At 36.6% G+C, this 25,459-nt stretch overlaps 1 protein-coding gene across 1 annotated transcript in view; it reads right to left on the reverse strand.

Moving 5' to 3' along the window:
• CDKAL1 (CDK5 regulatory subunit associated protein 1 like 1) overlaps positions 1–25,459 on the reverse strand; it is a 582,236-nt gene that overhangs the window by 190,451 nt on the left and 366,326 nt on the right. Inside the window, exon 10 of the mRNA XM_069493178.1 lies at positions 17,362–17,507. Within this exon, the coding sequence (XP_069349279.1) occupies positions 17,362–17,507 (146 nt within the window). The remainder of the gene's footprint in view (positions 1–17,361; positions 17,508–25,459) is intronic.

Raw genomic sequence — 25,459 nt, forward strand, 5'->3', positions numbered from 1 at the left:
AACCCTTCATTCCACAAGGATTTAAGGAGCTTACATTTTAGGCCCTATACTAGGTGCTGAGCCTGTATACATAAAAAGACTCATGAAGTTATATGGAGGGGTCTCTAAGGGAGGCTACATGGGTACAAACAAATGGAACAATGTGGCACATGCCACAATGGAGATAATCTATAAGGAGATTGTCTATGTGAGATTCTTTGCACAATTCCTGGCGTGTATTAGATTGGTGCAAAAGTAATTGTGGTTTTAGCATTGTTGAAAATTCCCATTTGATACTGGAATACATTCTTAAATAAATGTGGTTATGCTATACATCATTTTCATGTGCATTTATTTGCTGTTTATTTTATATTCATTTTAGACTATGGAAATGATGTTAGACAAAAAGCAAATTCAAGCGATTTTCTTATTCAAGTTCAAAATGGGTAGTAAAGCAGCGGAGACAACTTGCAACATCAACACCACATTTGGCCCAGGAACTGCTAACGAACATACAGTACAATGGTGGTTCAAGAAGTTTTGCAAAAGAGATCAGAGCCTTGAAGATGAGGAGAGCAGTGGCGGCCACTGAAAGTTGACAACAACCAATTGAGAGCAATCATCGAAGCTGATCCTCTTAGAACCACATGAGAAGTTGCCAAAGGACTCAATGTCCTCCACTATTCTACGGTCATTAGGCATTTGAAGCAAATTAGAAGGTGAAAAAGCTCAGTAAGTGGGTGCCTCATGGGCTAACCCAAAATCAAAAAAATTGTCATTTTGAAATGTCATCTGCTCTTATTGTATGCAACAATGATGAACCATTTCTCAATTGGATTGTGACATGCGACAAAAAATGGATTTCATATGACAACCCACAACAACCAGCTCAGTGGCTGGACTGAGAAGAAGCTCCAAAGCACTTCCCAAGGCCAAACTTGCACCAGAAAAGGTCACGGTCACTGTTTGGTGGTCTGCTGCCAGTCTGACCCACTACAGCTTTCTGAATCCCAGTGAAACCATTCCAACTGAGAAGTATGCTCCGCAAATGGATGAGATGCACTGAAAACTGCAATGCTTGCAGCTGGCAGTGGTCAACAGAAAGGGCCCAATTCTTCTCCACGACAACACCTGACCGCACATCACACAACCAACGCTTCCAAAGTTGAACGAATTAGGCTACAAAGTTTTGCCTCATCCGCAATATTCACCTGACCTCTCGCCAACCAACTACCACGTCTTCAAGCATCTCGACAACTTTTTGCAGGGAAAATCCTTCCACAATCAGCAGAATGCAGAAAATGCTTTCCAGGAGTTCAGCAAATCCTGAAGCACAGATTTTTACACTACAGGAACAAACAAACTTATTTCTCATCGGCAAAAACGTGTTGATTGTAATGGTTCCTATTTTGATTAATAAAGATGTGTATGAGCCTAGTTATAATGATTTAAAATTCATGGTCTGAAACCGCAATTACTTTTGTACCAACCTAATAGTATAAATCAGTAAGTGGTAGCTGGTATAATAGCTGTTGTTATTGTTTCTTGTACCATAGGCAATGGGGAGCTATGGAAGAATTCTGATCAAAGAAATGCAAGGTTTCTATTTTAGAAAGAACATTTCTGGCAATACAGTGAAAGGTGGATTAAAGAGAGTGAGCCTGGAGTTATGAAAGGAATCTGGGAGGCAACACAATTCAAGAGAACTTTTCACCTACACTTTCTTAAGGGATGTGACAGAGGGCATGAAGAAAACAGATCTGAGTCATTTAGAAGATCACACTGAGGGGACCAGTGGCACATTAGGCTGGGTGGGAGCCGGTAAGAAGGAAGTCCAAAAAAACCGTGCTTTTCATTAGGTTGGTTGGATGAGTGCCTGAAGCACACCCAGGCCAGACAGCCAATCAGACAGACAGATATAGGAGGGGGGAGGACTGGTTGATTGAAATTGATTGATTTAAGGAGGAGTGGGATGGCCAACCTGAGAAAGAAAAAATAAGGATGGAAGATCACCTGCCGGAGTCCACTATTAGGAATTTAACAAGAGCAGATACAGTGAAGGAGAGAAAGCAGAAACCAGAGTACAGAGGATGGAGAAGTGGTGGGAAGGTGGGAAGGTGGGAAGGTGGGAAGGTGGGAAGGTGGAGGAGGCCACTCTTCAGAGACCTGCGCAAGGAGCAGGAGTGAAGCGGGGAGGTCACAGAGGCCAGTGCAGACTCAACACCAGGTTCTGGAGAACAGAGATAACTGGAAAGCTCATCGGGAGAGAGCTAACAAAGGAAAGAAAAAAATTATAGAGGTTTTGAGCTAGAATGGAATTTAAAATAATTTAACTCATCATTTTTATTTAACAGATGAAGAAACTGAGGGAATGCTAACTCACTTTCAGCCATTACAATTAGAAGCAGTAGCAAAAATAAAAAAATCTGAGTTTCCCATTCGAAGATTAGAAATATTTAGTAATAAGTGGAATCAGGGTTGCCAATAAACATTAAAGTAAGACTCACCTGTGTTAGTCACAATAAAAATCAAAACAAAGAATAAATAACTATGCTACACTACTCTCTTTAGGTTTCATGAGTCTTTTTTTTGTGAATTCTTGTTTATTCAATTTAAGTTCTCATTTATAAAGATAATTGGTACAAAGAAAAAATATCTGGAAAGAATGTAATAAATCTACATATGTAATTAAATCTTCCACTATGAATGCCACCAGGAACAAAATAAAATAGTGGGAGTTAGAAGCAGGCTCTAATTTCCAGATCCACCATCTATGTCCCTTCTCTCATCTTGTTTCCCAGGCTAAGATACAGGAACAGTAGGGACCATCTACCTTGCAGGGTTATTGTGAGAACTGAATGAGATTATGAATTTAAAAACACCCAATGACCATAAAATGTACTCTATTTAGAACAGCACTTCTTGAACTATCTGTAGTGAATAACCAGTTTTCCCCTAATCCACATGGACTGATACTTTTCTAAAACACAATTAAAATCAATTACTAAAAAACATAAATTTGATGCCTTGGGAATATGAAATGATGACAAAAGTTTTTAAGTGCCTGCCTTCAATTTCAGTAGTAATTTTGGTGTGGAGTAGTGACAAAAAGTTTGCAAAGTACTAGCTCTTGTACTAGCAACCTGGGTTCAAATTCTTCTCTACTACCTAGCATCTATGTAACCTCAAGCTCTCTGTGTTTCATTTCCTCATCTACAAAATATGGATGTCAATAGCGTTTCACTGAGATCCTGTCTCATAGGGTTGTTGTAAGAATTAAATGAGTTCACATACATAAACCAATTTGAACAGTGACTGGTACATTTTAAATGCTCAATAAATATTAGTAATTAACAGAATTATTATTCGAAGGCAGTGAGCATACTAATGCAGGGGATTACACTATGAAAGGTTTTAAGATGGAGTCTGACTTTTTGATAAGTAGATAAACTCTTCAAAAATTATATCATAATTCTTGAAAGCACAAATTATTTAAAAGGGAAAAAAAAATCAAGAAACCCATTAACAAGACTGTTGATAAAAGAACAAACTGGACAATGAAATAATTTTTTTCAGAAACAAAACTCAAAAAGAATAATATATTTTGCCAATAATACACTTCAGAGATTAAATCACAATAAATTAGAAAAAAGCATATGAAAAAGTCATCATTAGTTGAATGGAAACAGTATTTTCTGAAAGAAATTAGATGTTTGGTCTTATTTACGTGGTTAGACTAAAAACAATTTGCTCTAAATAATAATTAAGGGAAAAGAAATCTGTTTACCTCTTTAAAGGCTGCTAACAAAAAAACTGATTTCACTGATCAAAATCAATTAAAAGGTTTCTAAGGAGAAAAATGCCTTGAAGAATCTAAGATATATAAAATAAATAAAAGCAAAAGCAGATCACATAAATAACTTCACACAAATCAGAGAAAATACTGGGTTGGAAACGAAGAAAAATTTGATTCTCTCTTCTGTTCTAACGTAAAAGTATTTAGCAATTCTGGCAGCATGCTAACTGTAATGTACTAGTTGCCTCGAATTGGAAATGGTAGCAGAAGAAATATATAAAGATTGCATCTATTTTTAGTCTAGAGTGACGGAAGCAGTGGGTGGAAGGATATGCCCTAGATGGTATAGAACCATAAAAGGGACTCACTGTGAGGCTGAGACAATTGCTACATACACACTACAAAAAGGAAATCTAGGACATGAGAAAACTGAGATGACACTGATTCCTGTTTGATACTAGGGACAAAATCCCTAGCAGTTAAATTTTTTTACGTTTTATATAAAGCAGTATTTTCTGATAGGCACTCAAAATAGACAACTGATAATCAGCCAAAAATTCTTTAATTTGTGAGGTTATTTTAGTAAGTACACATTTTTTTAAAATGAAACTTGCATCAACCAAGAACAAAACCAAATGATTGGGTCATGTGCAAAAAACCAGGTATGATGCTCAAGAGAAAATACCTAGATACCTAGAATTAGAAGTATGATTATAAATTCAGTTCTTTTGAGGGGAAGTTATTAAACTGTAACATGAGAACTGTTAAAAAGTACATGTTGTGGCACAGATTTTTGGTAGCCCCTCCATATCCACTCCCTTCATCTTCCATAGAAATACATTTTGTGCTAGACACACAGATGCCTGCAAGAAATGCTATATTTCCCAGTTTCCCTTGCAGTTAGGGGTGACCATGTCCTAAAATCAATGAGATATAAGTGGAACTGTCACGTATAATTTGCAAGGTAGTAACCTTCAAGGTAGGGAGGGGTACACACTTCTTTAACTCTCTCTCTTCTTCTTGCTAGTTGGAATGCAGACTTGATGGCTGGATTTTAAGCACTCATTATGGACCATGAGATAGAAACTCCTGCTGAGGATAGCTGAGCAACAAGACAGAATCCTGAGTCTTTGATATTGTGGACCATTCCACCAGCACAAGATTGCTACCTCTTAAGCTTTCTTTTTTTTTCTTTTGTTTAATGTGAGAGAGTAACATATATCTATTTTGTCTGAGACATTGTTCTACGTTTTTGGTCACTCACAGCCTATAGCAATCCAATCTAATGTGGGCTACTATATACGACAGAACCTAAAAATGTGGCCCTAGTTTAGTTGGGCAGCTACAAGAAACAAGGACGCATACAGCAGGCTAGAAAGCTAATTAATGTTATATATTGGCAAAACATTTAGTTACATTGTCCCCTGCTGAACCTTGGAAGACAGAGGAAGTGTTAGCTAAGTCTATAGCTGCAAAGGTGTTACAAACAATTCAGAATGTTAAATATTAGCTGGCTCCATCTTATTGCTCTTAGCAACAAGCTCAGTGAGGCTACAATGTTGCAAACTGAGATTTTCTTTTAAAAACCTCTCTCCTTGTGAATTACAATCAAATTTGACTAAGAGTCCCTTGACTTTGAGGTTTGCAGGTCTGCAAAAGCCAAGCAAAGCAAATACAAGCATTGGCTATGATGCCATAGCCACCTCAGAAGACTGGTGCCCCATCATACACTGGCTTAGTTTCCTGGCAGAGAAGGGACTAAGAGTGCTTCACGTGGCCTCAAGGGAGTCATCAGTAAGTTCACAAGAGCAGAGAGGGACAGAGGACAAAGGCTAATAAATAAAAGACAGTCTTAAGGTTCAAAAATGTCCAGATAAAAACTTTGGCTATACTTGTTCATGGAACCAAAAGGCAACAGACTAGAAGCCTACAAAGTTTGTCAGAGAAGTGGATTCCCAACATACAGGATGGTCTGTATCACCTGCTACTGTACAACTTTTAAAGCAATTTCCAGGGCTCAAATCAGACCAGAAAAGCGTACCCCTTAGCACCTACCTCAGATATGGCCATAGAGGATGAAGCAACAAGAGACAAAAGACTAAGGACTATTTTCCACAGAGGAAAACCAGGGGCTATTGTTAGGTAGGGTTAAGGAGGAAGAGGAACAGATGGCACTAGGAGATGCTTTGTCTACAATAGGAGGAACAAACTGACCAGAGGGGGCTTCAAAGAAGGAACAGATGCCATGTCAAGGGGGCTTCCAAGGACTGAACAGATGTTTGGTCTACAATAGGGGGTCTCCAAGGACTGACCAACCAGAAAGAGGCAAAACAAAACAAAAAAACCCATAAAGTGCAGATATGATCAAGGCCACAAAAGGAGGTCTTTGAAGCATACACACAAACAAGGTAACAGTGTTCTCAAGTGACCCACCCTCATTAGCATAGTAAAAATAACACCTACATGTGCCATGACAGTGTACAAAGGCCATGGCAACCTCCAGAAATTGCCTTACAAGGTTAAAAATCAGGAGGACTCACCATTCCAAAAACTCTCTATCCTTTCCCTCCAAATTCACAAGTATTCCACCCCCAGCTTAACGTATTATTAGGGATTAGCATAAAAAACAGAACCTAACCCTGGGGTAATGCTGTTCCTTATTAGGCCAGTCCACTGTCTACTGACTTTGAGAGTGTACTATACTTTCTACTCTGTCTTTAAACTCAGGGTCGTCTCCACTCTCAGAAATAGACACACTGTCTTTTCAGAACGTACTTTCGCTTTACAATAAAGGCTGCATGTGTATAAATCACTTTTTGCTTGTAAGTGTTCCATCATCCTGGCCCGGCTTGTGATTCTTCCAAGCATGGAGGCAAAGAACCAGGAAAAACACACAAACCTGACACTATCATATGAGGTACTAGAGAATGTCCTTCAGTGCTAGGGCAGAAAGTCTTCATGACTTCCACCAAGCAGCATTTTATAATTCCTGCTGAAAGCTGATGTGTGTTTCACATTCTCTCATTTTTCAAATGGGAGTTTTAAAAATTATTTCTATTCCATTTTATGTTGGGAAGGTTGGGTTGCTTTTTAGTTTACGTCTATCAGCTCACAGGAAGCCAGACCTAGACTTCCTGGAAAGGACAGAGCATCTCCCAGAGATCATGGACTCATAAGAGGACAGGGTAACTAGAGAAGACTTGGGGTTATCTCTTAGACAAAGGGTAAATTCTCTACGCAGCAAGAAGAGTGGCCAAACAGGGGAGACTGTGGCAAAGAGTGCTAATTGCTCCCCAATATCTCATCTCCCTTTCTTTCCAAGAGACTCTAGTTTTTAGAGGGGCACAAGACAACTCGAACGAAAGACTACATTTCTTAGCCTCTCTTACAGTATGTGTGCTCATATGACTAAGTTCTGACAATTGGATATAATCAAAGTGACACGTGTGACTTTCAGAAAGCATTCAAAGGGAAAGAACACACACCCCTGTTAACACACCTTGTCTTGCTATTGTCTAGAATGCAGATCTGATGGCTGGAGATTAAGTAGCTAGCTTGGACCTCGAGATGAAAGTTCTATCCCACATCCCTGACACGCTGGAGCCTTTCTGAGTCCCACCGCCTAACTCTGAACTTCATTTACTTGACAGAAAAATAAACTTCTATTTTCTTTATGCCATAACTCTTTTTGGTCACTGCAATGAGGCCAAAGTAGGACTTTTATATACATAAATAGATATATCTGTGCACACGTGTGTATGTGTGTAACCTAGTTAAAGCCTTTCCCTATACTGGTAGATTAATTATACCACAAATAAAATTAAACCTATCTAAGAATGGTAATTCAGTATTTCTTTCTTAACCGTAATAGGCCTATAATAAACAGGCATGTTTCTCCCATATCAGATTTAACACTGTTTTACACTTATCAAACATTTTGGCTATAAGCATTTATATATAGTATTAATCATGATTTATCAGTCCCTAGAAGACAGCTATCAAGTTTTACTACTCTCAGTATTCTATACCTTACAAGTGCCTAACACATATTCTATGACTGAAAAGTACTAGTTGAATAGATGCAAAACTTAGGCTCTTTTGCAATTAATGTTAATAAACAGCAATTTTTTTTTTTCATTTTACTTCCAGAATTTGAACTGGTCAGATCTTAATAATGTGAGATTCAGTCTTAAAAAACAATTATGGGTTACATCACCCAGTCTTCTTCTCACTGTTTGCTGCTGACTTTACTAATTAATGGTATCTTTCAGAAATTACTGCAAAGTCCAGTAGAACATTCAAAAATTACATGCACTGTACATGCTCCCTTTATTTCTTCCTGGTTTTCAGTAGGACGATAAAGTTCGTAGACCATTCAAATAATGAGGACTCAGTAAATGTGTACAGAGAATGATGATAAGGATGAGTATGAGGAGGCAACAGGGACCAATAATTGACTCTTTCTTTCTCTCTGAGCCTGCAGCAAGTGGTGAAATGGATCAGTGGTTAGGAACGTAGCATGTTCACGGGCAGGAGTTTGAGCTAGATATTTAACATACTCGGCTCTAAGAAGGACGAATAAGTAGGAGGAAGAAATGAGGACTTAAAGTTTTTGAAACATAGCAGACTGCGAAGGATAATAGCTCTGTAATCTGTAACAACCACTGGGACAACATTTTATTTTAAAATATGTATAAGTGCATGTTTTATAAGTGCATTAAGAAACTCTACAGTTTTACAAAGGCGTTGTTACAAATAAAACACTCATTACTTCTATTTGTAGTTTTTCTCCTCATGGTCACATTCAAACACAGCTTCTTTAAAAAAATTGTATTTAAATTGATACATAAGAATCGCACATATTTGTGGAGGTGTATGTGATATTTTGAAACATGCATATAATGTATAATGATCAAATCAGGTTATTTAGTTAGTTATCACCTCAAACATTTATCATTTCTTTGTATTAGGAACATTCCAAATCTTCTCTTCTAGCTATTTTGAAATAGAAATTGTTGCTAACTCCAGGCACTGTACTGGGCTATAGAACACTAGAACTTATTTCTTCTATCCAAGTATATCTTTGTGTCCATTAACCAACCCCTCTTCATCTTCCCAACTCCTTCCCACCCTCTAGTAATTGTCATCATTCTACGCTCTACCTGCACGAGATCAACTTTTTTAGCTCCCACATACGAGAAGATGTGATAGTTGTCTTTCTGTGCCTGACTTATTTCATTTAACACAATGACCTACCGTTCCATCCATGTTGGTGCAAATGACAAGATTTCATTCTCTTTTTATACTGAATAGTGTTTCAATGGGTACATATACCACATTTTCTTTATCCACTCATCTGAGGATGGACGTTCAGGTTGATTCCGTATCCTGGCTATTGTGAACAGGGCTGCAGTAAACATGGGGGTGCAGACATCCCTTTGACATACCGACTTCCTTTCCTTTGGATACTCAGTAGTAGGCTGGCTGGAGCATATGGTAGTTCTGTTTTTATAAACACAGAACCTTATCATCCCTTTTACCCAGTGACTGGATAGAGAGTGAAGGTAAAAAGGAAGAGATACTGACTATAAAAAGATGTATTGAACCTCTAAGAGAAGGCATGTATAATTTAAAATTTTCTATTTAATAGCATAGTAAAATTTTTAATTGGAAAATTATCATCCCTGTTATAATATTTCCAAAAATTATCCTATCTGGAAATAATTATAATAGCAATGAATACAGTCTGGAGATTCACAGGCTAGAGCTTGAATCACAACTCTGCCAATTTTAACTCTGTGACTTTGGGCAAGTCCCTTAGCCTCTATCTGCCTTAATTTTCTTACCTGTAAAATGGAGATAATAATACTTTCTACCTAATATGTGCCATTGTGAGAATTAAATGAGTTAATCCACACAAAGCACTTAGCACACTGCTTTCCACATATTACAGGCTCAATAGGCTAATAATTACTGTTAGCTATCAGCCAGCAGGGCTTCACAGAACACAGAATCTCTAAGAAGTATTATGTTCCACTAAAGGGAATATATCAGTTTCTCTGCAAGGAGCAGAGAATTTTCTTGTTTACGAAAAGAGAGCTTTAATTAACATAGACTGAGAAATACTACTCTGGGCCTTACTCTTATTGGGCCCAGAGTAAGTGCCATTCATTCAATGAATAAATATCATGCCTGCTTCTTGCTCTTGTACCCTCCCTGCCATGTACACAATATAGAGATGTGTGGGTGTCAGAGAGGGAAAACCAAGCACTGTGTTAGGATCTGGGGATGCAGCAGTTAACAAAGGACCATGAAGGCTTCTGACTTTAGACATCAGCACACCCCAACAGCTTTTGAAGATTCATAGTATTTGGAAAAGAAAATAATCTAACAATACCTTTTTTTCATATTCCCCAGAGTACCTAGCCCAGAGCTTGCTTACAAAAGGCAACTCTCATTGACATTTGACCCTTATTACTTTCCTTTTCCTAAAACTGTGTCAAACCTTGGCTTCTGTGGTATTATTAAATTTCCTCCTGGGTCTCCTCCTACACTGGTCTGACCCTGCCTTTTCAACCTGTCACAGAGTCTTTTCTCCTTTTCCATCACTTAAATATTGGTGTTCCCTAGATTCCTATTCCAACCTTTCCTCTTTCTTTCTTCCAGATGATATCATCGTCCATAGCTTCGTCTACTACTCAAATGCTGATTGCTCCCAAGCATTTATTTCTAGTCCCTCATATCTCTTCTGGGCACCTGACCCATATTTTCTAGAGTGTAAGGGGGCTCATTCCCCTATCTTCTTGGTTAACTGTATCACTTTCCACCACGTCTTACTTAAGATACCAAGGAGCTATGTTTGACACACATGTAAGCCTTCTTCATCCTCTGTTCTAAGTGTACACTGTAAATTTCATCTCCTTAATATTTGTTGAATCCACTTTTTTGTCTCCATTGCTAGAGCAACATGCCTTAGATTAGACCAACAGTACAACACGATGATTAAGAGCACTGGCTGGGTAAACACATGGCCTGGATTTTCTTTTTCTTTCTTTCTTTTTTTAGAGACAGGATCTTACTCTGTTGCCCAGGTTGGAGTGCAATGGCACAATCATAGCTCACTGCAACCTCTAACCCCTGAGCTCAAGTGATCCTCCTGCCTCAGCCTCACAAGTAGCTGGGACTACAGGTGCACATCACCACGTCCAGCTAATTTTTAAATTTTTTGTAGAGATGGGGGTCTCACAATGTTGCCCAGGCTGGTCTTGAACTCCTGGGCTCCAGTGATCATCCCACCTCAGCTGCCCAAAGTGCGGGGATTACTGGCGTGAGCCACCATGCCCAGCTAGGATTTTCATTAAGGTTCTATCATTAACTGTATGCCCTACATCAAATTACTTAACATCTTTGGGCCTTGAGGATTAAATAAGCCAACACATGTAATGTTTTCACAGTAGTGCTTGGCACAAAAGTAAACACTGAAAAATATTAGATAATTTTATTTCTATATTATTATTGGTATTTTAATTATTGCATTTATTACAGTTCTAGGCACACAACTGATAAATGATAAAAAATGAATCATTTAATTAACATATGTTATTAGAACCAGGAAAAAGAACCAGAGCAAAAACTGAGGATCTAGTCCTTTTATGTGTTAATTCATTGTGGGCTTTCAACAAATACTTTTAACCATTCTGAGCTCTGACATTTTATGAAATGCAGATTAAAAATATTTATCCTACCTACTTGACTAAGTTTTTGTAACACCATCATGAGATACTATACAAGCTCTGTGGAACAGGAAAAGCACTCTGTCAATAAAAGGAAAAATGGTGTTAGTATACTACCTCATAGATAGGTGATTTGACCCTTATTTTTATGATACAACACTAAGGCAGGAAAAATGTACAAAGGACGAAAGAAAAATGGTTTCTGAAAGGAATAACACAATCATATGATAAAGGATGGATATAAAGTGGAGTTTAGGAATGACGAGATTTCTCTCCTGATGAGGCTAGAAGGAAAATGGAAAACTGAATCAAGAGAAAACATAGTTGATGTCAACCAATTAATCAAATTTGAGATAGTCCCCAAATCATATGGTATTTATTAATAGTACATGATGTCACAATCTATTCAGCATATAATCTTCTAAATATAAAATCATGTTGAAAAAGAAAAAAAGTAAATATATTTTCCTACTAGATAACTATTCCAATGATATATCAAATAGATATTTATTATCTTGAAAAGTTCTAAAAGTAGCAATGGAAAGAGGGGGAAAGAACTTCATTACCTCAGAAAGACATTTGACCAAAGATAAAACAGTGAACAAGACCTTAGGGATACCCAAAACAACAATCTACTTACAGAGATTAGAAATGATGAATAAAAGCCAGAAAACATTTTTAAGGGAAGTATTTTGCCTAAATTATTTTGGAGGTGGCTCTTCAATGAACAGAAACACATCTGGGAATGCATCTGGAAGAAAACATAATTGTCTAATCCTTGCTGAATCATGTGTGGGTCTTTTTGCTTTTTGTAATTTCTTTTTCTCTATTCTGACAAACATTCTGCTTATGTTTCCAAGCACTAGGAATAAAACTAGATGAATAAGGAATAATAAAATACACACTTAATGTAACTTCTCTTTTATAAGATTATGTTCCAATAAGGACACAGGGACTAATGGGAGAGAAAAATAACTCAGGATGTTAATAAATTACCATCATTTTTTGCAGAAAGACAGGAAAAGTAGGTCACAGGATAGGCTGGACAATAGGAGTTAACTCAGTGACTCACAGAACTCATCCTGCCAGAGTGACACTGGCTTTGTGCCCTTGTGCCCCTTCACATGTATGAGTGCACAGTGGAGAGGTCAGATGATGAAACTCTCTGCAAGGCTGCCATTTCCCCTCTAGTTTGCTCTCCCACCAAAAATAAATAAATAAATAAATAAATAAAAAGGGTTCCCCTTTACCCCTGAATAGATGCTCATTGCTTACTAGTTGCGGCATTTCACTGGGAATCTCTGGGTATGATAAACTTAGGGGAATAGGAACGAATCTCACAGTGCTAAAAGGGTTAATATTCTATCAAAAACAAAACAAATTAATCTTGAAGGACACAGTACATTAACAAATGATAATGGCAAATTCTGATATCACAGGATTAAAGATCAACATGAAAATGCTACAGGAAGATGAAACTTACTCTAGATCCGTGCAACTTGCAGGTAAATACATAACTGTCAGTTAATTCATTCAAAATGTATTTACTAAGTGAGGAAGATGGAGATGTTAACTAGTTAAGGTCTAGTTAAGATAAACCAAAAACTCACTGGACTTCCAACAAAATAATTTGTCTAAACAGATAGGTCTTTTAATACATAAACTTTCATTTTTTAAAATATATCTATCAATAGGATATTCTTATATGTTTCCTTCACACTTTAACGTGTGAATCTGAGGATTCAGATTCTTTTACTTAGCATTAAAACATATGCTTAAGAACTCTGCATGTTGTCATTTTTTGGGTGTACGTTAACACACGGTTTATGTTGGAAAGTGATTGTAAATTCACGGCTGCTCAAAGGAGAGGGGCCCAACTGAAGTCCATGTCCAAGGCCTCAAGGTCCTGGGAACCCTAATTATATCATCCTTAACATAACGAAGCACAAAATCTCTCAAGATGACATGAAAAAAAGCGAATCATTCAAGTTTTATACTCTTCTTTGTTTCCAGTAATATGTTAAAAAGATAACAGAGATATCAGTTAAGTGATAATGAGTGAAAGTAGTAAAATTTATGAGGTACTTATTAAAAAATATAAAAGTACAGATTCTTTCTAAAACTAGACTTGCACCTCTTGCTTATTCTATGTATTAATAGTTTTCTTCCAATAGTCCTATAAATCCCATCATACAGTTCAAAAAATCATTTTATCCATTTAAATAAAAACATCAAATTACTTAGTTAATGTTAAACTGGATTAATAAATCTGAATAGAATAATGTAAGTCATATGATTGTTCATGACCAGCTGTTTTAAATTAGTATATTAAGTAATTTACACACTTCTCTTTGCAAAGGTTGCATGATTTAATAAATTCCCATATGCCTCAACATGTGCCAACACTACTAGGTTATCTTTGATCCAGCTGCTGTTATGGTAATAGCTGCCAACTTCCAAACAACTGAAGAGAATAATGAATCAGCTTCAACTTGGCTCATATGTAAACTTACACTGCTCCCAGCTAAAACATGGGCCATTTTCAACTGTAAAGAAAATTAATTAAAAAGATTTCACCTCCACTGTTTGTGAAACATGGCTCTAAAAATATCACTGAATTAGAAGTTTAAAAGCCTACAGCTTCAGGTAAACTCCCATAGGTTGGATTTCAGTCTTAAATGCTGTAGGTTGTTTTAAAGACTGGATTTTTTGTCGAGGAAACAGATCAGGTAATGCCTTGTCCCTAATTCATATCATGACTATTTGAGAAGCCTCACACTGCTGGAGACAGGAAAAGAGAGAGAGAGAGAGAGAGAGAGGGAGAGAAACTCTTATTTGTCAAAGGTTAATTACAAAAAATGCTTCAAAGACTTCAGAGCAAATGAAATATAAACGAAAAAGTCCACATTTAGACAGGATTTAAAAGCAAATAGAAGAAGAAAGCACCAAACATACTATTTTAAGTCAAGATCATTTTATGAACGAGTGTTAGGCACAAATCTGGGCAACATGATAGTGTTAGGCCCTCTAAGAATGAAGATATTGTACTGAATTTTAATAAAGGCTGGACAAATAAAATTTGTGCTAGATCAGTTACCCAGACTAATGGTTCTATAGAAAGCCCTGAAACTTTGGTGTTTCCAAAATAAATACTAATCTATCTGGCATAAAGCTATACTAGTTTTTATGGAGAAAAGTAAGCCAAATATAAGAAAAGTTTGCTTAAAATATTTCATTTATTTTTAAATGTCCATAGGGGTTGAAAATTACTCACTGGATGGACTTACCCAAGAGGATAGGAAAACTCTTTTTTTACTAAAGGGCAAAACTATATTATACTGTCCTCACAGGAGTAAGGCTGTACTATTCTTCACAAGCAACAGGATGGACTGGATGAAACACACAATTCATGGTTCTGATGAATCGTCTAAAACTAGGCAAGGATCACTTTATTAGCAGTGATGACCTGATTTCTTCTTCTATTTTAAAATAAGGTACCTGAAAATTTTTCAGTCATCTGCCATGTAGGCAGATATACATACCGGCATATCATATCGGCTGCCTGCTACAGTTTTCCACTATATCTTACTTATAATAATCTAAATGTGAAATTATATACCCAGGTTGCTTCTGCCCTTGCTGCATATACACAATACAGTGCTAATTTTAAAGTCTCTTGGAGATGCTAACTGGCTAGACTCATACTCCACAATTCTAGTGATTCACAGCATTTGAAAGTGAATTTGTGGATGGATGGGTATGGGATGGGGTGTCTTCACCAGGCATCTCCAATATCCTCTCTGGGGATCTCTGATACTTCTGTTGCTGGAAATACTGGATGTCCCTGGGCAATGTGTTTGGTTCTAGGATCCAGTTAGTCGAACACTTCTAGAAGAGCTACATGGATGCCTCACAGTGACTCATAATCCAAAGAAAGGATTTCTTTCGGACTTTAGCCCTGACTTTAGTCCATAAATATAGGCAAGAGACTATTTTTTAATATCTTATTGTGATCATCTTTTCACCTCTATACAGCTCACAGAGGCTGATGAAACTGTTCAAGATGCAACAGATTTAACAGGTCCATCTTCAGAGCAACATAAAAGGCCAGAACTTGTTGTGAAATTGTTGCCCAGGTAAGTAGTCACAGTAATTCCCCAAACAACTGAGTCAGTACTCACCCAAATGGAGATAAAAGAGAGGTGCTAATTCCCTAACCTCATGTAATAACACTAATGAAAAAACTATTTGGAAAGTGTTCTAGACTATTCTGCACAATGGGGTGCATGTCTACACTTGGCAATGTATTGTGTAACAAGTATGAATCGTGCACATTATTTGCCACTGCTTTAATAAGCAAAGAGGCAAGAGAAATTTCATAGATAAAACAATTTTTTTGCAATTTTGAAAACATTCTGTTCACTAGCACCAGTGTGCCCAAAAAAACTGTCTTGCACGAGACAAGTTTACCTGCGGTAATTTAGAATAAATGCAAGGAAGGGATGTGCACCAACAATAAACATGTAACATAAAAAGCTTTACTTTTTAGCCTTGTCCAGTTCTGTTCAAGATATGAAAATATTAGAGACGGCAGAGATCTATTGTTATTGTTTTCTACTTTGAAGGCTGTATGTACTAAATAATTATAAAATCTTCTAATAAATATCCCTTCTAGTCACTGATTTGAATATTTGAAAGATCAGCTGTATTTGCACACTAAGTGTCTTTATTATCAGTAGTTAGGATAGTCAAGAAATGCCTAAAGGTAAAAAAAAAAAATAAAAATAAAAATCAGAAAGATACATGAAAGAAAGATGCAGAAAGAAGGAAAAAGTAAAAAGATTTGAAAACAGTCATATGCGGTAAGGATAAATGACTAATTAAAGTTGGAAAAAATAATTGTTTACAATTTGTATAAAGCAATCATATCCATGTAGTACTTCAACATAGTACAAAGGTACATAATTATAAACAAGAAGATGGAAATGAAAAATTGTATCTTAATTAAGAAAAACGAGAGAAGAAAAATTACGGAAAAAATTTATGGAGAGTAGGAGGACCCATGCCACAAATATGCCGAGATAAAAGATACACCCCCAGGGGGAAGAACAGTGCCCTAGACTTGAGAAGACTCTGTATGACCTTGGCCAGCACTTCTGTTTCCTGCCTTGCATAATCACAGAAGGCACACAGTGTTTGGTGATGATGAGAAATAGGATTTTGAAGAACATAATTATGGGCTGCAAGTGTTTTCTGTGGAAACAAAATTATCGTTCATGTCTGAGATTGTGTAAATATGCCTTAATTTTGGTCAATAGCAATTTGAACTTTAAAAAACAGAATCCTCAGACCTCCTTATAAATCACAACTCTTCAAGCAAACTACAGGGATTAGTATGTAAAAGAAAAGACGTTTCAGATACTCATTAAAAAAAAATGCTATTTAGTAGAAAATTATCTATTTTGTAGTGACACGATTTGGCCTACCTCCATGTCAAAATCAGCTCACAACTTCAAAAAGCCACATTAAAGGAGATTTAAGCAGAGCAAAGCTAAAGCAGTTTTCATCTACCAGCTCAGGTATAAAAATAATCACATTTCGCATTACCTTAAAAAGACTGGCAATCTTACACAAATTAACGGTGTGTCATGTACAGATGGAAGGTGGATATAAACTGAGGAGAAAGAAAAACCCACATCAAAGGGGCCCAAGGAAACTTAAAGGCTTTGAAAGCTTGGAAAGTCTCGCCTCCTCTCTTGTACCTTTAAGTGTGAGGCAGCAGTAAGTGCATTTTGCCACATGCTTTTGAAAGAAAAAAGAAATGGTTATTTTCTTAAGTACTAACAGACTTACTTCTCTTTCAGAAAATCCACTACTCTTTTGAAGTCCGCCACGCAGTACTCTCTTTTCATTTCCATGAGTACACTGTCAGAGGCGGACTGGACTGGTATGTGCAGAAAAGCGTAGACTCTGGGATGATTGAGGATTTTTGCCATTTCCTTAAAAAAAAATGGAAGGAGAAAACATTAATCATTTCAACAAATCGAGGAATGGATTCCTTCAGATCAACACTCACAAGTGCAAGCAGATAAACATACTAGTTGAAAACAGACCAATCATCAAGGCTCTTAAAGTGAACATTGATTGGTAATACTCTATGATGATATGTTAGAATTTAATATTACTTTCCCAGAATTCCACAGAAGAATTATTTCCTCATGCTCATTATCTTCCCTAGGTGACAAAACAGAGATTAAGTTATATAATTCCTAAGGAGTAAAAAAAGATTTTTGAGTACTTCAAAAAAACACCACTCCTACTTCACTTCAAAGAAGTTTTATGTTCTGCCTGTTACATTACAAGGAGAAACAACAATATTTAAGACAAACAGTTGAGACCTCATAATCCCAAGTACTTGAATAGAGAAAGTTTCCCAATTTAGGTTAAGACAACACAGTTTTTTTTAATATTGAAGGAAGAAAAAAGCCTTACAACTCACCTGTTTCTTTTTCCTTATTGAAGTCACTTAACGAACATATTTTTTGAGACTCTACTATGCAAAAGGCACAAGACCAGACCAACCAGCTCACCATGGGCACCTACTGACATCCATGTTTAAGATGCAAAAAAGAAGACACAGAAGGTTCGAAGGGGAAGACGAATGTATCTTGCAAAGTTAAAAAGAGCAAATACGAGTGAAGCAAACTAGGAAACTCAAGAGTGTTCTTAAAATTTCTCCGAGGATACGAAGGGGGTGCAAAAAGGAGTGAGAGAAGTAAAGCTGTATGACTTAACCATCTATGCAAGCATCACGAAAACCGGTTAACGTGGCCCTTCCCACTGCTGCAGGCAATCAGCTCATCAATCTGGGAGAGAGGAGGAGAAAGGGAAGGAGACACTGAAAGAGACGGAGAAAAATGAGAGAGCATACAGAGTCCAGCAGTGAATAAAAATGTCAAAAAGGAGATGCTCATTAATAACCTGCATGTGTCCATTGATTTTTAGTTTTCTAAGTACTGTACTTTCAAATTGGTTATCTCATTTCAACCTTCAAACAATATTGTGAAGGATCATATGGAGTCAAAGAGCCAGCTCATTCCATAGTTACTTCTTAGTTACTCAGGGGTCAATCATGCACAGGGACCAACCACGCACTGTTTCTCCATTTTCTTTCTATCGACTGTGCACGTGAGCATTTTTACCAAAGTGGAAGCCCAGAGATTAACTTAAATCAGTCACCTTCTTAGCAGTAGTTTGGTTGTCTAAAGAAATATCCTTTCAATTAGAAATTCAGATTGCCAAATAAAATTACTCATAGATAGATATCCTTTATTCACATCTTCTCTACCAAGAATATGTTTATACACATTGGTATATATAGACTACTAAATTGGAATTGAAGTTGAAGAATTTCTTATTCAGTCGAAAAATAACTGGATATATCTTTAGTCAACACCTACCGGGTAGACAGCTGTGACACTTACCATTTCGTACCCTACAGTGAATATGCTGGCCTTCCGCTATGATTCTCTGCCCTTCAGCTTTTTCACACTGGAACATCAAAATCCCCCAAAAGTTATGGTGAAATAATTGTACTAAGATCTTTGCTTTCTCAAGGAGCAGGACTCACAGCTTTAGATGGCTTTTGACATACCTATTGTGGTGAGAAATGGTATCTTGACACTGTGAGATGAAACTTAACTCTCAGTCTCTGTGCCTTTTTCTCATCTGTAAAATGGAGAGAGTGATAATATCCACCTCATAGAGTTACTGAGCTACTGTGAAAATAAATGAGGGCAATTCAGTATATAAATCATCTAATATTCCTCTTCCTTGGAAAGTACTTAAAGTTCCTGGTACCGTAATTTCATCCAGATTAATGGGAACCTTATCAGTAATAAGCTAGTTCCCTAACTAGCAAGAGAAGGAGAGATAACTGGTGCTGATTTTCATAACAAAAAATTTTAAAGGGGTACCCAAGCAAACGTGACCCCAGGCCAGAAAAGACAGTGCAGTTTCTCTTAGAAACACTCAGGGTGGCCTCCTACTGTAAACAGGATACTGCATTAGATGAAGTTTTGCCCAGTCACAGTGTGTCAATTTACAAATTAAAATGTTAATAGCAAACAAGTAGGATAAATGTGGTGGTTTTTCCCTTTGGTTCTCAAAATAAACCTTTCCACTAGTAATTACTTTCAGCTTTATACTACAGACTTTGCAACTTTATACTGCTAGGCACAAGCACACAAAATAAAAATAAACCTGCCCCTTAATTAAAATCTATGTTTCTGCCATGAAGAGAAGCATGACTTAGCATAGATTAATGTGCCCCAAAGAGACACAGTAGGTTATTTTTTGTTTTCTTTTTTCTTCTACCCGCCTTCTCACTCAGCACTCTTGGTTAAGGATAACCTACGTTCTCTTCACCTTTCAAAAACTTCTTCCTCTATGATCTCTCAGCAACCTGTTCCTGGCGTTACTAAAATGTGTACTTAGTCCTACCTGGCAAGATGATAATGAATCTCTAGAACTGAAAGCTCTGCAAGGGCAGGAATTATTTTACTCCTCTCTCTGGATCTCTGCGATAGCTAGCACTGTGCTTAGCACACCACTGAACATTCAAAAATAGATATGTATTAAAATTACATCAACATGCATAAAAAGATATTTAAATTTTAATTGCTTTTTGATAGTAAGACAAATTCTCATCAGTACGTGACAGAGAGGTGAGGAAGCTGCAGAAGAAAAGTCTGAAGCTAGCAGAGGTTGGTTCATGAGGTTTAAGGAAAGAAGCCATCTCTATACCATAAAAATGCAAGGTGAGGCAGCAAGTGCAGATGTAGAAGCTGCAACAATTCACACAGAAGATATAGCTAAGACAACTGACGAAGGTGGCTACGTTAAACAGATGTTCAATGTAGATGAAATAGGCTTCTACTGGAAGAAGATGCCATCTAGGACTTTCATAGCTAGAGAGGAGAAGTCAATGCCTGGCTTCAAAGTTTCAAAGGACAGGCTAACTTTCTCATTAGGGGCTAATGCAGCTGGTAGACTTTAAGTTGAAAAAATGCTCATTTACCACTCTGAAAATCTTTAGGCCCTTAAGAATTGTGTGAAATTGACTGTCTGTACACTGTCAGTGTAACTACAAAGCCTGGAAGATAACACAACTGTTTACAGCATGGTTTACTGAATATTTTAATTCCACAGCTGAGTCCCACTGTTCAAGAAAAAAAAAAAAAAAGACTCCTTTCAAAATATTACTGCTCAATGACAGGTACCTGGTCATCCAAGAGCTCTGATGGAGATGTACAAGGAGATTAATATTGTTTTCAAGCCTGCTAACACAACATCCAATCTGCAGACAATGGATCAAGGAGTAATTTCAACTTTGTCTTATGATTTAAGAAATACATTCTGTAAGGCTATATAGCTGCCATAGATAGTGATTCCTCGAGGGATCTTTGTAAAGTAAATTGAAAATCTTCTGGAAAGGATTTGTTATTCTAGACACCATTAAAAACATTCATGATTCATTGGAAGAGGTCAAAATATCAACATTAACATAAGTTAGGAAGACACTGATTACAACTCTCATGGACGACTTTGAAGGGTCCAAGACTTCATTGGAGGAAGGAACTACAGATATGATGGAAACAGCAAGAGAACTAGAATCAGAAGTGGAGCTGAAGATATGAGTGAATTGCTGCAATCTCATGATCATTAAAGGGATGAGGAGTTGCTTCTTATGGATGAGCAAACAAAGTGGTTTCGTGAGATGGAACAGATTCCTGTGAAGATGCTGGGAACATTGTTCAAACGACAACAAACGATTTAGGATATTACATTAACTTAGTTGATAAAGCAAAGGCAGGGTTTGAGAAGAGTGACTCCAATTCTGAAAGAAGTTCCACTGCCACAGCCACCCCAACCTTTAGCAACCGCCACCCTGATCAGTCAGCAGCCATCAACATGGAGGCAAGACTCTCCGCAAAAAAAAATAGTATAGCTCACTAACAGCTCAGATGATCGTTAGCATTTTTTAACAATAAGGTATTTTAAAATCAAAGTATGTACACTTTTTTAAGACATAATGCTAATGTATCTTTAATAGACTACAGTACATTGTAAGCATAACTTTTATAGGGAAACCAAAAACTTTGTGTGACTTGCTTTATTGCGATACTTGTCATATTTTGGTGTAGTCTGGAACCAAAACTGCAGTATCTCTGGGGTATGACTGTAAAAGTCAAGACACTTTAAAGGTGGCTAGCCTCATCATGGGTTATATTTCTTTAGATTGGAGTCACAACGTATTTTCTTATGGAAGTAATTTGTAAATGATGAAAAGGGTCCCAGATTCACCAAAGGAAAAAGCAGTACTTAGTTCAAATCGTGGCTGACAGAAGAACGGCAGCCATGAGCCACTGTGTGCTCTGAGCTGGGTGAGTCTGAGCAGAAGGGCAGGTATGTAAGTGGGCATGTGTGTGCACACAGGGTGTGTGCCTGGGTGTGGGATGGAGGATTTGAGGCACTCTGGTAGCAACTAGCATGGAAAAAGTAGCTGTTTTAATATAAAGTCTTTTATAATTTAAGGATTGACGTATCAAAGCTGCTTAAAATATACATGGTGACTTTTTTATAGGCAGGGACTGGAGAATGGCTAGTCAGATCAATAAAACAGTGTTTCTATCTGATACTATTACTTGGAGTTCTCTTCTTGCACAGTGATAGTCATCCCAAATGTTTGTTATTTTTTCTGAACTTAAAATATAAATAAAAAATAAACTGAATGAAAACAAATTTAATTTTACAAAGCATTCCTATGTATGGGTACATTTTTAAAAGAACTGCTAAGTTCATTTTTATTGAAAATGAAATCAAATTAGTCATCATATTCTACCTAGTTTTGAATGTACATACACTATCAGCTTAACAAAATCACTCAGTATGTGAGAGTTTATAAAATATGTTAATACTTGCATTCAGATTCATTTGCAACTCACTGATAGTTATCATAAAGCCCTCTCAGATTATAGCTTAGTTATGAAGTATATGCATGTTTAAAATGCTAAACTTTACAGTGCTTTGTTGTTTTCAACTAATCTAAGTTAAATGATAAAGCAAAAAAATCTTCAAAAAAAGAGAAACTATACCATTCCCTTTAAGCATTTTAAAAATAGCTTGAGATATAATTCACATACCATACAATTCATCCATTCAAAGTATGCAATTAAATTTTTTTAGTATATTCACAGGGTTGTAAAACCATCACCACAATCTAATTTTAGAACAGTTCCTCCCTAAAACAAACCCTATGCCCATTAGCAGTCACTCCCATTCTCCCCTATTCATGAACCCTTCTGCTAGCCCTGAACAACCGCTAGTCTACTTGCCATCTCTATAAATCTGTCTATTCTGGACATTTCATATAAATAGAATGATACAATATATAGTTTTCTGTGACTGGCTTCTTTTATTTATAATGTTTTCAGGAGTCATCTATGTTGTAGCATCTAAGCACTTATTTCAATTAAACAATAAAACATAGAAATTTAGAATTTATTAAATATGTCATTTCATGCAAAACTATTTCATATGTTCTGAATATTATTAGCTTCACTACAATGGGAAAGCAAGGTTCACCCACACTTACTGGCTTTAACAGAAATATCCTAATGGCATTAATTTGCTAAAGATTAGCGGGTATAGATCTTATTAGAAAATTTTAATAGACAAAAGATGGGAGGAAAATATAAAAATTCCTTAAAAAATTGGTTCTCTTGAAATGAGAACAACAGGGGCTATAAATGATAATGATATTATGTGGGGCTTTCTTCTTACTCTTTTTTGTTTTGTTGTGGTAAAATATATATAAAATTTACTGTTTTAAACATTTTTAAGTGTACAATTCAGTGACATTAAGTTTAGTCACCAGGTTGTACAACCATTACCCACTATCTGTTGCCAGAACCTTTGCATCTTCCCAAATGAAACTCTGTACCCATTAAACAACAACTCTCCCTTCCCCACTTCCCCAGCCTCTGGGAACCACTATTCTACCTTCTGTCTCTATGCATTTAACTACTCTAGATAGCTCATGTAAGTGAAATCATGTAATATTTGTCCTTTTGCTTCTGGCTTATTTCACTTAGCATAATGTTTTCAAGGTTCATCCCTCCAGTGGCAATATTATGCTGCTTGTTTATATCTCTTTTTCCAGGCAGTTGGTAGCTCTACTCTCAATGCCAGAGCACACTGTGTAGACTTCTATTTGCACTTATTTTCCCGTCCTGCAATTAAACCATACATCCTCAAACCCCACAGGACTATCTTGTTTATCTTTATCTCCCTGTTTCCTTGCTCAACGCCTGGCCCTAAATACTTAAATTGTAGTTGAATGTATGAAGGATTGGATGCCTCAATCAGTTAATCAACATGGTTATTTTGGGGTAAGTCCTACAAAGGTTTCTAGGTAATGGTCACAACAGCAATGCCAGTGTTCTAGGAGATCCTATTTTGGAGTCACATTCAACACTCACAAAGTCATATAAGTCAAGATAGAATAAACCAAGAAACATATTTCACCCATCACTTCATTAATTACATCACAACAGTTATGAAGTGAATTATCAGTACCTACGTTTACTCTAGCCATTTAATAATAAATTATCATTAATAGCATCAGAGAGTGAATGGGGGAGCAGAGGAAGGAAAATTTCCAATCATTATGCCCCAAATGGGAAGGAATAGATATTCAGAACAGATTCTAATTTACACTTGATCTATAATAATTATAACAGAAAATTCATTTCTAAGCTGCAAAGAGTTAACATTTTCAGCATTTGCACTAAAACAGGTTGAAATAAAATGTCTGTTCTAATTAGCTTTCACAGCAATGCAAAAGGACCTCAGTGCTCCTTCACCAGGACCACTTCGTCTCAGTGTCAGAGTCAACAATCAGGCTTTACATTACCAAGGTAAAAATACACTTCTTGATACTAATGTCAAAATGCTAAGAGTTATAATTATGCACACAAACACATTTATTTTCAACCGATGTTCTCAGTGTTTTATTTTATTTTTAAATTATGATTCTGCTTTGGTTAAGGCCAAGAAATGAAAACACAGTTCTTGTATCCTGATTATAGTAGTGGTTACACAAATCCATACATATCCTAAAATTATATGAAACTGAACACATACCTAAAAGTCAATTTTATTGTATTAATTTTAAAATAAAATAACAGAGAAAAACAGGAAAATCTGTTGTGATTCAAACACTACATGATATGGATAGGTATATGTTAAACAAAATGTATAATCCACTTATAGGTTACTTTTTTCCATTTAAGAAAAGATTAGGTATACTAAACACTAAATGAATGAATCAATAGCTGATCAATTTAGTGGAGAAAGGGCAACCCAGTTAGATTGCATAGTCAGCTCAGATATTTCTATTGTCTTAAATTGGCTTCTCTTAAATATGATTAAATAATTAGGGAATCCAATCGAAAGGCAGATGTTAAAGATTCATTTTAAAATACTGAAGTCATTTATCTATGATCTGATTATACAAACTGAGGCTTACCTTAGACAACTTTTGTTTCACGTTTTAGGCAGTACATGGTAGAAAGTGGTACAGTGATTTAAGTGCTTTAGTTATGAGTTCCTTGGTACACAAAACGATGCAGCTAGGCAGGCACTTCCTAATCATCAAACCATCTTTCTGTGATTGGGGATGCAAAGCAGACAATAAACTCCTCTCCACATTTTATAAACATTTAAACACATTATTGTCTCATTTGACAATGAAGTATTTATCCTGGGTTAGGCACTCTGTTGAACAGTTTAACTGTATCTCATTTCACTCATCACTCTGTGATGGAGGTATTTTTACTACTTCTATGGTAGATTGCATCGTTTGCCAAATATTCTGGCTTCCATCCCT

The sequence above is a fragment of the Eulemur rufifrons genome, chromosome 18, assembly GCF_041146395.1.
Source record: "Eulemur rufifrons isolate Redbay chromosome 18, OSU_ERuf_1, whole genome shotgun sequence".
NCBI lineage: Eukaryota > Metazoa > Chordata > Mammalia > Primates > Lemuridae > Eulemur > Eulemur rufifrons.